At 36.7% G+C, this 14,216-nt stretch overlaps 1 protein-coding gene across 3 annotated transcripts in view; it reads left to right on the forward strand.

Moving 5' to 3' along the window:
• The window catches only part of ETV1 (ETS variant transcription factor 1), an 89,118-nt gene that overhangs the window by 43,877 nt on the left and 31,025 nt on the right, over positions 1-14,216 (forward strand). For all 3 annotated transcript variants that reach the window (XM_053926666.2, XM_053926667.2, XM_053926668.2), the window contains 3 exons: positions 3,070-3,199; positions 5,755-5,943; positions 9,856-10,103. In XM_053926666.2, coding sequence (XP_053782641.1) covers positions 3,070-3,199; positions 5,755-5,943; positions 9,856-10,103 — 567 coding nt within the window. The remainder of the gene's footprint in view (positions 1-3,069; positions 3,200-5,754; positions 5,944-9,855; positions 10,104-14,216) is intronic.

Raw genomic sequence — 14,216 nt, forward strand, 5'->3', positions numbered from 1 at the left:
TTTCCGGCACAGTAGTAGGTACTGGTGCCCTTTCTCAGTCATTAACATGCCCATCCACCAGCAGCAGGGCATTCTTTCACTCTCAATTAATTAGTTTGGTCTGATCTTGAAATTCATATACTACAGATGCTTTTGTGCTTGGCAATCTATGCTTCTGTGTGTAACAGGAATTTCTTCCTTGTTATTACTTTATATTTCATAGTATTTCATTGTATGAATGTGCCACAGTTTCTTCATCCATTACCTGCTAACGAACATTTGAGGTTTTGTAGTTTTTGCTATTACGAATAAAGCTGCTTCGAACATTCGTACATTTGCCTTTTGTTGAGCACATGCGGTCCTTTCTCTTGGGTATATACCTGAGTGTAATTATTAGACACAGGGTTGATTTCTGTTGAGCTTCAGTAGCTACTGCCAAAAGTTTTTTCAAAGTGTATCAATTTATAACCTCAGTAGCATTTATAAAAGTTTCTGTTGCTTTCTGTCTTCAATCTGGATGCCCATCTTTTGCAGTTCAGTCATTCTAGTATAGTGATAATCTCGTGTGGTGTTATTTGCATTTTCCTGATGAGTAAATGTGTTGAATACTTTTCATATATGTTTTGTTGTTGTTATTGTTCATTTCTTTGTTTTGCTATTTGGGTGTCTTTTATGAACTTCCTGTTTAGGTCTTTTGTCCATTTTTAATTTGGTTACTCGGTTTGTCTTATTTGTAGCATTGCTTACTATGTTGAATGTGAGTTCTTACCAGATTTTTCTATTGCAAACATCTTGCTGTCTGTGGCTACTTTGCAGTCCTTTAATAGTGTTTTTGATGAAGAGCAATTCCTAATTTCAGTAAAGCCTAATTTGTAGATTATTTTCTTTATGGTTGGTGCTTTATGTGTTCTGTTCACTAACCTTATTTTAATTCACGATCCCAAAGACTTTTGAAATATAGTATTAAAAATAGTTGAAAAACATTAAGAAAGCAACAAACGTATAGTTAACTGTTGCCTGTGCAATATTTGTCAGTCCGACAAGCAGTGTACATGTGCACACACGTACTACAGGGAGGGGGTTTTTGTATGCATACCACTTTAAATTCCTTTTTTTCCTGCTAATTTTAAAGACTTTTCATCATGCATATTTGGGACTTAGATAAAAGTAAAGAGAATAATATAACAAACTCCCGCCTACCCATCAACATTTTTCTAAGATGACCCATCCCCCATACATCATTTTATTTTTCTATCATTTTTTTTTCCTGGACAATTTTGAAGGAAAATCCTAGACATCTTGTTATTTTCTGTAAATATTTTATGAATCTGTAACTTTAAACCTTTTCTTTGATACAACTGCCATTCCATTACCACATCCAACAAAATTAACATTAATTTCTTAGTATCTAACACGCAGCCCACATTCAAATTTATCTGTTGCAAAGGTGTATTTTTCTAGTTGGTTGTCCAGATCAAAATCCTAGCAAGTCCTTCCTTATGTTATAATTGGTATTTGAGGTTCTTAAACCTCTTTCACCGGAATGGTTAATAAATTATAACTCTCTGACTTGGTAAAGCTAATGAACATGAGCACCCTTGACATAGGAAGTAACATGTAATTTCTCCTTTGTTTCTAGTCTCTGCTTTCAATATGTGTAGCAAACACGTGCTACGTCAAGAAAATACTTTGAAATAGACCACCCAGTGAAATTATTGTATTACTCTTTATTATGTTTCCCTTAGACAACTAATTTAGGTGAAATTTGTTTCTTTGACAAATTTATTTTCTGCGACGTTTCCGATGGGTCTGGAGTAACACGAACAATTCTGTCAAAATGATATACATGTACAAACAAATAGTATTTATTTTTCTATCGCTTGGTAGTTCTTGGTCTCAAATTCTTACATTGAAATTATATTTGACATTCAAACTAGTACAAGTTTATACTGCCATAATGTCATAATTAAGATTGAATGGTATCTAAAACAACACGGGGTTTTCTCCTGGCGGGTCTTTACAGAACACAGACTCAATCTTTCGTGGTTTAACTCCAGTGTTTATCGTGGTTAAAACCTTCGGAATATGTGTCCTCCTTTTGTTTATCCTGGTTAGTCATACATGGGCGTACGGTATGTGAAGATGAAGTCCATTCTCGTGTCTATTATTTCTGTATCATTTTACCAATTTTTCATTTAAACTAAAACTTCAATTATTCTGAAAGGACTGCTAAGAGATTTTTTTTTCAATTTCATAGTGAAGAATAAAAAATACATAGTGTTATTTATTTGTTTTTAAAGCTATGATTCCCTTCAAATATAGTTGTCTTTTAGCCTTCACATTTTATATGGCTTTTATATATTAAGAATTAATGACTATAAGTATAACCATATATTAAGTCATATGAGAAACCATGTGACTGAGAGTAATTGTTTTATGGTGGGTCACATGTAACAAATAACTGTCACGTATTTTTCATATTTCGTCCTCACAGTTGTGGTAAGTAGATAGGCAGGTGTTTTTATCTCTGTTTTATGGATAAGCATTGCCTTCTTAGCTGTTGAGATTTTTCTCCAAATTATCATCAGTTTCCAATGCGCCTGCACCTGGATTTTTTTCTCATAGTCCAGTTGTCATTCTATTCCTATTGATGGATTTGAGATGCTTTTCTTCCAGTAATGCTTAGAATTATGTTTCAGCCTTCAGTCATTTTTTTGGAATATTTTATATCCCAATTTTCAGTTAATTCCGTTGTATTTTTTTCTGTTATAATCATTGAAAATCTTTCTGAAATGTTTTCAAAACACACTTTCTGAGAACTGAGCTTCTATGATTAATATCAGCTAAGCAAATTACAAGTGATTCATTTCAAGTAATGAGGGTTCAAGCATGTATTTTGCTAAATCATAAACAGAAAAGGAAGATACAGTGATACTCCAGAATCTTTCCTTCCATGCTAGTCATGAAATGTGACTTTTCTTATGTAGGTAGGTTAATATGAATATTAGTGACATTTTAAACAAGAGAAGATTAATATACTTAATTTTTAGCTGCATTTCATCTTTTGTTTGTTTTGTTTTTTTCCTCTAGTGGCTTTTCATGGCCTACCACTGAAAATCAAGAAAGAACCCCACAGCCCATGTTCAGAGCTCGGCTCTGCCTGCAGTCAAGATCAGCCCTTTAAATTCAGCTATGGAGAAAAGTGCCTGTACAATGTCAGGTAAAGCAATCAGGTGTATGTAGAGGGCGGATCATGCTTCCTGAAACAAAGAGTCCAGAATCTAACTGAAAATCTCAGGACAAACTTTGTAAGAGTTATAGCTTCACCGTATAGCAAGCTAATTAGGTAATATCTTTAGAAGAACTCCAAAAACCCGTTTGCCAGTCAATCATACACTTTCCGAATGATTTTAAAGCAATAATTTTCATCCATATTATTGGTTGCCTTTCCACTGAGTGAAGCATCTGGATGTGAAAAGTGGGTCGTACTTGGTCTGAGCAGCTGTTGCAAGTTCTCATTAGAATGAATGCATTATGCACTTTAGATAGAGTTTGTAGGGAAAAATGAAACATTTGGCATGTCTCAGCAGTACATTAGTTATCTGACAGGCTTTGTAGATGATCTATAAATTGCGTTCATGGACAATCGCAATACAGTTAGAATTTTATAAGGCTTAGCAGAGGCTATTATCTATTAAAAAGCCAGTTATTCCTTCTGATGATAATAAAGGGTGGAGCAATAAAAGTACATTGTTCATTTGTTAGAAAATTTGATAACACATATGTTCATTAAAAACCCTTCTTAGTAAATTGCATTCTGCTACTTTTCATGTTGGACTCTAATTGTATAAGGAAGAAGTTGGCTCTGTATACTGAATAGTATTACTCTCAATTACAGTAGAAACTTAGTTCTTAAGAGGAGTTAGTTTGGAAGCTTAAAAAGTGATTGCAGATATTTGTAGTTTTATAAGTTATGTTGATTCAAGTTCATAATACATTGTGATCCAAATGGGTTTTATACTTTCTCATATGTTTACTACTTAATACAGAGTATAAGATTCAAGAAACTTAGAGCTGTGCAGTCTCTCAGCAGCTGGCCAATGCTTGCACATCCTATTACTATGTGTTCTTGAAAACTCAAACTTGTCTTTTTGTATCTCCTTTTCTGGGAGGTCACCAGAGCCTTGAAATTATGGGTCCATTCAATTAAAACTACAAAGGCCTCTTGTCAAAGCTAACTATTAAAGCATACTTGGTTTAGATTAAAAAAATATTGATCCGAGTTTCATTTTATAGTGTTTTTAGTTTTTATATTTCCTCCTTAAGAGTGTTATGTATTCACAGAATAATTACTTAACATTGAAGAAGGCTTAATTAATGAACCAAATAGATACAGAATTGTCATTGGATTTCAGCATTGATCAGCAGTGTGGCTATAAAATAGCCACTGCTTTATATGGCACAACTAATGTCCGTGCATTAACAGTAAAGGAATTGTCTAAAAATTTTGAGATGTTTTTCTGGGGACCAATAATTCCCCCGATGATATATGGATAAAATTCTGAATTCTCTTTCTCTATACAAACTATAAAGACAACATTTCATGGGGAAAAAAGTATTATCCTAGGGCAGAGGATGTATTTTTTTTCTTTTTACATGGGAATGAATCAGATGAATCACTTCATAGAAGTATATTCTCACTTAGAAATATTGGTAAACAAAAGAATAGAACCAAACATAATGAGCTCCATTAACTGTCCTTTAAGGCAGGAGTAGACTTACACAGCATATACTCTTTCACTTCTGTAAAGTATTTTTACATTGGATGTAATATAGATGGAGCAACAAAATAAATTATTACATAAGTCAATGCAAAAGAGAAATGTTTCTTTTTTAAAGGAAAAATAAATATTGATAAACTTTTTATTTTATAAGGAAATGCAATATTTTAACCTAGAATAGCATTTTCATTTGTGAATTTAAGTAAAATTTGTTTTTTGTAAAATATTGTTTAGATCACAAAAATTAGTTAAAGCACATTCTTGAAAGGTACATGTAGGGAGTCAGCTGAGATTCATGAAGAAGCTCACTCGTGCATTCCTCTGTGAGTGTGTATAAGTTAGTACAATTTACTCTGTGACAATAGGATTTTGTTCTTAAGAACATTATTTTGTACATATGCTCCAAGAAAGTTTAAATATATCAGGGAGTTTTATTTGCCTCATTAACCTGTATTATCCTATGTGAGGAAGTTAATGCCAAGCACCATTTATTATACATACAAAATGAAAATAGAGCAAAAGCATTGCCTTCTTAAAATTCCACCACTAATAAAGTCAAGCCAGGTATGGTCTCCATCTTATTATACTGATGTTCTTGTTCTAAAATCTAATGTAATATGAATTATAATATGAGAGAATTTAATGATGTAGAAAAGATCTCTGAAACTTGCTCGAGGAGACATATCAAGAATAGACGGAAGTCCGGCCACCACTTTTATAGACGGTGCTTCTCTTAGACTGAGTTGTTTGTATGCATATTAAAAATATATGTTTTGTATCTGCTCTTACCAACTTATTGATTTTATCCTATTTCTCTTTAAGTGTGTGGCACTTTTGAAGATTACATGTTCTAGAATTTCAAACACCAAAGACATAAAATTTTAACTTACGACTTAAGCCTAAATATTTTTTTGTTTCCTTAGGTTGGAATATTTTTTTTAATTGTCGCAAAGAAACAAATATTCTCTCTCTCTCTCTTTTGTTCCTTGGGTAGTGCCTATGATCAGAAGCCACAAGTGGGAATGAGGCCCTCCAACCCCCCAACCCCTTCCAGCACTCCTGTGTCCCCGCTACATCATGCGTCTCCAAACTCAACTCACACTCCGAAACCTGACCACGCCTTCCCAGCCCACCTCCCTCCATCACAGCCCATGCAAGACAGCAGATACCCCATGGACCACAGGTATACTGCAAATACTGGTTTTTGTAAATAAAGAAGTTTTTGTTATTCTTGGAAGAAATTCTATTACCAATTCCTGAGACCTATAGTAGATTTAAGGTGAGCATATTAATTTTGCACATCCGGGCAAAATATTTTTAGAAAGAGCTTGCTCTATCTGTAGTTATAAATTGTGGAGAAGGTCATTTATAAATGGTCATTTTATATACATTAAAATTTGTTGCTAAAGTGGAAAATTAATCTGTATACTGACATTTGAACATTTTTCTTTCACTTTGCCTGAATTAAATTGCTTCACTTACACTTTAAATCAGATCATCCCGTTTTTTATGAGCATATGTGTATACTTGTTCTATGAAGTTAGAAGACTAATTTTAGTAGGTGGCTTATGGAATTAGGTTTTTTACCTTAGAGTGAATGGCATAGCTATACACAATGTTGCAGAATAGAACATATTTGATTAAATCCATTTTCCATCCTTTCCATGTGATGAATATTTAATGCCAATAGATGCATGGCCCTGGACATGAGAATATAAAGTTAAAAGAGATAGAAACCAAATTATTATTACTTACAAAGAAGCAAGGCAGAAACCAGAGCATGGTGCTAGGAGGAATGCTGTGGTGAGTGATTCTTGATTCCCAGAGATGAGTAATTTATTTTTAAATAAAATACTGGGATACTTTTAGAGGTCTTAATGATCTGACTTAACACCCAGGTTGATTATATATGGCCTTCTTCCTTCCCCTTCTGTGTTGTACTTATATAGAGCCAGTGGGGCGCCAGTAAATGTCGAACAACAGGCTCTGTGGGAGAAAATCCAGGAGACCCAATCCGTATACCTCTGATGAGTCTGTGACATAACTGTTCTCCCCATGGCTGATTTTAAGCTATCAGTGTGGCAACCTTGAATGTGGAATTGGAAAGAGATGTGCAGTAGCACCAAATTCTATAGTGTTTTCTACCGTATAGATACTATAGTTGTAACTTCAGAGCATAATTAATAGTCAGGTATAATATAATAATTAGAAAGCTACGAGTTTTGAGTAGTAATAGCCTTTGTTCTTAATAGAGTTTTTTTAAATGATAACTTTATATAATTTACTTCTTATTGGTTGTCTTTAACAATGGACTCACAGAATTTCTGAAAATTTAGCAAAAAGCCAGGGCAAACTGGCTCTGACAAACCATTATAAAAACAACTCAGCCAAAGGCATCGTATAGGTCAGCAGAGGGAACCAGAAGAGGGGCCACTGGCAACTTGCTGAAAATAAGGGGATACTCAGATCTGCTCTTTGTAGGTTATTTAATGCAACTTCAGGATCTCAAATCTGGTAAAGCTGTTTTGGTGTGAAGGGATAAGATGAAGGCATTCTTTCCAGTGTGGAAACTAAGCTGTATCTTTTCTACCTTTGTTTCCATCAAGGATGGACTTGAGACCGTGTCAGTGTGCACATCTGTATAAACAGTTTTGTAAACACAGATGAAAGAAATCTCATTGCAGGGTGGGCCATTTAAACACATTCGCATTGTGCAGGGCTAAAAGGGGAAAAGAGTGAAAAGAAGAATCCAGTTTTATGTTGCCCACTTCTGGTGATTTCCCAGAGTGCTGGACACCTGAGGCTCTTGCTCTCCAGCGAGTGCCAGGATTCTAGATTGTATGGTTGGCTCTCTGTGCAGAATCGTTATCGCTTCTGGAAGGTGACTGGGGAACAAGCAGTGCGCCTGGTTTTGGGTGACCTAACTTGACATGCTGTGGCCAAATCCATTTTAGTTTCTCTACTTGAAGTCAAATATCTGAGACTGAGGACAGCCGGTCCGGAACTGTAAGAGGGAAGCTCAAGGTCTTTTCCCATTGCCCCCCTGTTGTGTTTTGAGGACAGTACCAGCTGGCCATTCCTAGGAAAATCTCTGCGGCCTTATGTTTCTGAGGAGGATTTCTTGGAGGGCTCTAGCCAACAAATGACAGTCCCTCAGTTATAAATGGCAAATTTGCTCTGGGAACAGATCCTTTCCCCTCCAGCCCCCTCCAGCCTGGGCACCCCACCTCACTCTGGGAAGGCTGTGTGGCCAACCAGGCTGCACCCTGCCTTCCTTTCCTGAGCCTCATTCTGCTCTGCAGTCCAGCCCATTGGCACTTGTTTCTGCACCCGTGGTGAAGGAGCCCAGTCTCTTTTTCTCAACGTTTCCCACCCCTCCTAGGCTGTTTTTTTCCTTACCCAAGAGTCATCAGCATGCTGTCCTTCCCTATTAATGCTCTCCCGGGAGCTTCTTGAGTCACTTTCTCTTTATAGTAGGTCAGCGACTCATAAGAATGGCAACAAAAACTTGTAGTTTACTGTGAAGCGTGTGTGTTTAATATATATCGTGGCCCTCAGAAAGGACCAACTGGAATCAGGTTGATTCCTAAAAACAAAGGCTTGATGCCTTACCAAGATTTTAATACAAGTACTCCTTTTAAGGCTTCACAAGTGAGCTGGTTTCTTATTTTAACTTCCAGTTACAATTTTCTGATTCACTCCTTGACAGTTCTTAATGATAATTTCTGTTTCTTTTTTTGGCTAATGAAATATGCAAGGGAAGGGAAATGAATGCAGTGCCAGTCAGCCTAGCTGTTCTTGCAATATTGGAGTTTCTCGTTTATTGTCGGCAGGTGTAGGTGGAATTCCAGTAGTTTCCAGGGCAGCCAGGGAGGCTAGAGTTAAATCACTGGGTGGAGTGTTCTTAGAAAATGCTAAAGCAGCTACTTTACAATTCTTTAGCTTTTACCTTATTTTCATTTAATGTTACCAAAATTAAATGTTAACTTTCCAAATTAACGTCTCTGGAATGCTTTTAGTAGGGTGAGGGGGTTGGGGAAGAAGGGAGTTAATAGGCTTCTATTTGCTCATAGTAATGTTGAATAGGTTATTTTTAAGCACTCCTGGGCATTTTTAGAGCACTTTTAAATCTTTAATTAATCCACATCTTTGTGGTGGGTCAATGGTATTATGGATGAGAAACACAGAACCGAACGATTATGTGATTAGCCAATCATTACTGGGCATAACTAAGGAGGAAGGAGCAGAGACTCACTCTCAACCTTCTGCTAAGAAGGCCTCAGAACTTCCTTACGACCTAACAGCACAACCTGTCTTAAATCTATGCACGATGCTGTGTTAGTTCCACCTTTGGAGCTCTGCAGTATCTTTTGTGCTTATTTTTATCAACCTGAGATTCAGTAGGAAGCTATTGGAAACCAATGTGTTGTATGTTACTGTTGGACAGTGAAGAGATGGTCTTTTAAAAACCAGCTTGGAAAAAAAAAAAAACCCAGCTTGGATGAGTCTCTATATTCTCTAATTTTATTTATCACTGGAATATAATGTTATTTAGGACATTGTTGGAGATTTAAGAGCCCTGCCTGTTCTTCTCTTGCTTCCTCAGTAATTTATTAGGTAGGGTTTTTTTGTTTGTTTGTTTGTTGTGGATTAGTTTGGTGCAGAATTAAACGATAGAAAATGTCGTCTGAGATAACATTCTTTCATTTTTTTCCTAGTATATAATTATTTGAGACCCTCTTAATATGGGACTTTGGTAAATGATTCAACTGATTTTTAATTGAGCACTTTTACTGTAACATTTCCTCAAAATAGTGTATCATTCTCCTAGCACTTCTCAAATCACACCTTTAATTTATTGTATCATATAAAAATGATGCTACAAGGGACTAATTAGAAGGGGATCACCTGCCATATTATGATTAAAAAGCACAGCGCTACTGACCCAGGAAGGAGAAATCTAGCCTTCATTACAGATTTACACTTTGAGTCAGTTGGGTTATCATGTTGATTAAACAGTTAAAACATTGTACCAGTATTTCAAAGAGCATTCCTTGTTATTGTTTTATTTGAAACTTGTTCTCTTATTTCCCAGATTTCGCCGCCAGCTTTCTGAACCCTGTAACTCCTTTCCTCCTTTGCCGACAATGCCAAGGGAAGGACGTCCCATGTACCAACGGCAGATGTCTGAGCCCAACATCCCCTTCCCACCTCAAGGCTTTAAGCAGGAGTACCACGACCCAGTGTATGAACACAACACCATGGTTGGTGGTGCGCCCAATCAAAGCTTCCCCCCTCCTCTGATGATTAAACAGGAGCCCAGAGATTTTGCATATGATTCAGGTAGGCCTATGTTTTAAGTCATATTTAAGACATCTTTTCACTGGTTTGTCACTTTGTTTAGTGGTGGCATCAGACTCAGTGGCTCCTGACGTTTTTTGTTTAGGTGGAATCTTTCTGATATTATCCCTTCTTTGAATCTTTCTGTATACGTGAAGGGCGGGGTATTTTGCCATGAGCTGATGGTTAAAATAGTGTCTAGATATGGAGCCAGTCCAAAGAAGAGTACAATCTGTAATATTAGACACACTCTCATCCCCAAAGAGTAAGTAACCTTGTCATTCTTTTCCGAATTCTGGGCTATTTTTTTTTCTATTTTTGAATACAGCACTTATTTAATAAGTGTTTACAGAAGGTAGTGTTCTTCTGTCCTGGGTCACTTATTGCTTATAACTATTTGTTTTTTCATTGTTGGTGGCAAGATTCCAAGAGTCCAGAATTAAAGATTCTTACCAGGAGTGGAATATAGAACTACGATTTATGGTTTAATCATAGAGTTTAGCTTCAGTGTTATTGAAGCAAAAAGGCCTCACAGAGTAGTATATCAAGATAGAGAACGGATTTTCCTAAAAGGAAGGAGCATTTAAATCTTTTGCAGATGTTACCACCAAATTTGACCTTCAGACCTTAGAAGAATTACTTAATTCATTTGTGCTTAGTTTCTCCTGTTACAATCTCAAAATCAGGACATCTGCTTTTCACACATCTCAGGAAAAAAACATTGAAGAATAAAATAAAAGCTAATGCTTATAAGATGGGCATCATGTATTTGCAAAATATTATTAACATGGTACCTGAGGTCAGTAGATGGTTGTGGACTTGGAAATGTTTTAAAACAATGTAATTTCCTTTTGTTTGATTGCAAAGTTGTGGATGTTCCTTATGAAGGAAATACTGCTTCTCTAGGAATAACTGTTGAGTTTTTCTATCAGTTCTACTTGAGGAAAGAAACTTGTCTCTGGGTCTTGAGTTTCCAGCTTGCACACAATTACTTGCTTTGTTATAAATTGCCCTTAAAAGGGCGGCAAGAGGGAGCCCTATGCTGAGATCTCCCTCTGGCCTCTGGCCACGCTTCCTCATTCGGCAAGAAATTCAAAAGAAGAGCTGCCCATTCAGAGTCCATGCCTCCACTTCTGGGTGGTGTGCCAGCTACCCGAGACCCATGCATTCTCTGTCCACCCAGCCCTCCCAGGTCCCGTTTTCTTAAGGCAGTGCACATTGTTCCTGTGTGTGTACCCCTAGGACTAAGGAAGTGGCCAAGGGACATCTGTCTTGCAGCCTTTCAAGGTCACACAGATTCACACGGAATTTGGGCAAGTAGAAGAAAATTCGTGGAGCCATCAGGATTTCTGACATGCCTTCATTCTGGGGTGGGCCGATCCACGCACGCTGTGTGTTGCCCCGTGTGTTGCTGTGGGGAAGTCCTGACTCCCATGTATACTAAGTGCACACAGCCAGCAGGGCGCCAATACTAACCTTCAGGTTATATGACAGAGCTTCCTTCTACACATGCAGGCCCCTTCTCAAGGCCACACACACACACTGCCAAGCGTCCCTCGCCCGGAATTCCGGGTGAGGGAGCCTGACTGACTTCATTTTCCCTGCAGCATGTTTGTAGGAGGATGAGGATGGAGCTTGGGGTGCAGCTCACTTGCATGCTTACATGTGAGGTTCCATGGTGTTTGATGCACCATGTGGGCTTGAGGGATAGGAAGAGAGGCAAGAAGTGGGGTGAGCTGGGATTTGAAGTCTTGGAAGCTGGCTCCACACCATCTTATGTCAGGGCTAATCCTAGAAATTTCTCAAGTTCTAGGTTTGACCTGGTTTTTCAGGTTGTTATGCTGATATATTAAAAAAAATTATGAGAGAACATTTATTTTATTTTTCTATGTGCCCATTTTTTACTTATTGTTTTTATTGTATTTTTTCATTACCATTTAATCCCTTTATTCCCCCACCCCCTGCAATTACCTCACTGGTGTCCACGTCCGTGAGTCCTTTTTTCTTTTTTGCTCAGTCCCTCCGTCCCCTTTCTTCCTTCCTTCCTTTCTTCCTCACCCTTAGCTTTCATGTTGCTATCCATACGTCTGTCTCTATTTTGCTCGTTAGTTCAGTTTGTTCATTAAATTCCACATAAGAGTGAAATCATGTGGTGTTTATCTTTCTCTGACTGGCTTATTTCACTTAGTGTAATGTTCTCCAGGTCCATCCATACTGTTGCAAAGGGTAAAACTTTCTTTCTTTCTTTCTTTTTTTTTAATGGATGAGTAGTATTCCAGTGTGTAAATGCCCTATAGTTATTTTATCCACTCATCTACTGATGGATATTTGGGCTGCTTCCATATCTTGGTGATTGTAAATAATGCTGCAATGAACATAGGGGTGCTTACTTATCAGTTTGTTTATAATTTAAAAAAATTAAACATATGGTTGAGGGCCTTTATTTGAATCGCCCTAAACCCTATAATTTGGAGGATATCTGAAAATGTTCTGTAGTGGGTTCAGTTTAGAACCTTTTATAATTGTCCACGATTTACATCCATAATTGAGAACCTTACAACACAATGGACTTTATTATAGGGAGGATTTATTTTTCTCTGTAAATCTCAAATACTGTTAACTGATGTTGTGTTTATTCTCCAAATGACATTTTAATTTTCTGCCTAGTTTTTTTAATTCACCATAATTCCAATAATCTTTACATGGAAATCATAAAATATTTCAGGTAATTGGTTCAAAAGCACTTGAAGAGCATAGCATTTAAAAAGTATCTTTGTGTGTTGTAGAAATGGTTTTATATGTTTAATCCCAACAAGATTAATATTGAAACCATTTTCTTGATTTTGTGGAGGTTATACATAAAATCTTCTCATTTATACTATGTATGAAGTTATAAGTAACATGGTGTTGAGGGTGTGTGATGTTTCTTGAGAAGATGTGAACCAAATAAGGAAGCAATTTAAATAATCCAGTGAGGACAAAAATAGGAACTGGTGCTATGAGATTTAATATCATTATTTATGGGCCATAAATGATATGAACTTCAGAGTCAGAAACACCCTCAAAATCACAGATTCAGTCACTTAAACCTAAAAAGCACAGTCCATGTCTCAGCTCAGGCTATTACACTAAAATACCATTGACTGGGACCATGGACTGAGAAGCTTAAAAAACAGACATCTATTTCCAGCAGTTCTGCGGGCCAGTAAGTCCAAAGTCAAGGTAATAGCAGATTCAGTTCCTGGTGAAACCCCTCTTCCTGGCTTGCAGATGGACACTTTCTCACTGTGTCCTCACATGGAGGAGAGATGGGGGGAGTGAGCTCTGGTCTCTCTTTCTCTTCTTGTAAGAACACTAATCCCACCATGGGTACCCCACCCTCATTAGCTAACCTAACCCTAATTATTTGCAAAGGCTACACCTCAAAATACAGTCACATTTAGGCAGTATGGCTTCCACAATGAATCTTGGAGGACACAATCACGCAGTCCATAACAGCCCAGTATCCTATTTTAAAGATATATAAGCTTGTCTCCTGTAAGTGTAATATAGACCCTGTAAATGACATTCAAAATACTTGTTTAATATTTGGGTAGCAGTTAATTTATGTTACTTTCTACCCTCTAAAATGCATTTCAAATTGCTAAAGTTGTACAATACCTTTGATTTATTTCAATATTGCCAGTAGGACACAGTTCTGTTTTGATTTAATAGTTGCCCAGTAAAGTTGTATTTTCTGAATATGGTCTAAAAGAACTGTAGCAACAGTGTAACCAGGGTCTATGAAAAATTAATCAGTGGATATCAATGTATTTTACTGGCCACTAAATTGCTGCAACTAAGTTGACATATCTGTATATGTCATATATTGTGGTCAATAAGTATGATCTTCAGATATTTTGCTTTGTTGTCATTAGTTCTTTTATCCTTGCTGAGAGCACATTACATGACCCTTATTGGAAATCTAACATATTTATCACTGAATCATTGATTTCTTAGTTCACTTATTGATGGTGAATAAATCACACATTAGAGAATATTTTATGTGATTTAAAAACAATGTAAAAATGTTTTAAGTCAGTTTACTCAGCATCTATGATCAAAGGCTATCCTTTC

Source organism: Desmodus rotundus, chromosome 6 (genome assembly GCF_022682495.2).
Source record: "Desmodus rotundus isolate HL8 chromosome 6, HLdesRot8A.1, whole genome shotgun sequence".
In the NCBI taxonomy this organism is placed as follows: Eukaryota; Metazoa; Chordata; class Mammalia; order Chiroptera; family Phyllostomidae; genus Desmodus; species Desmodus rotundus.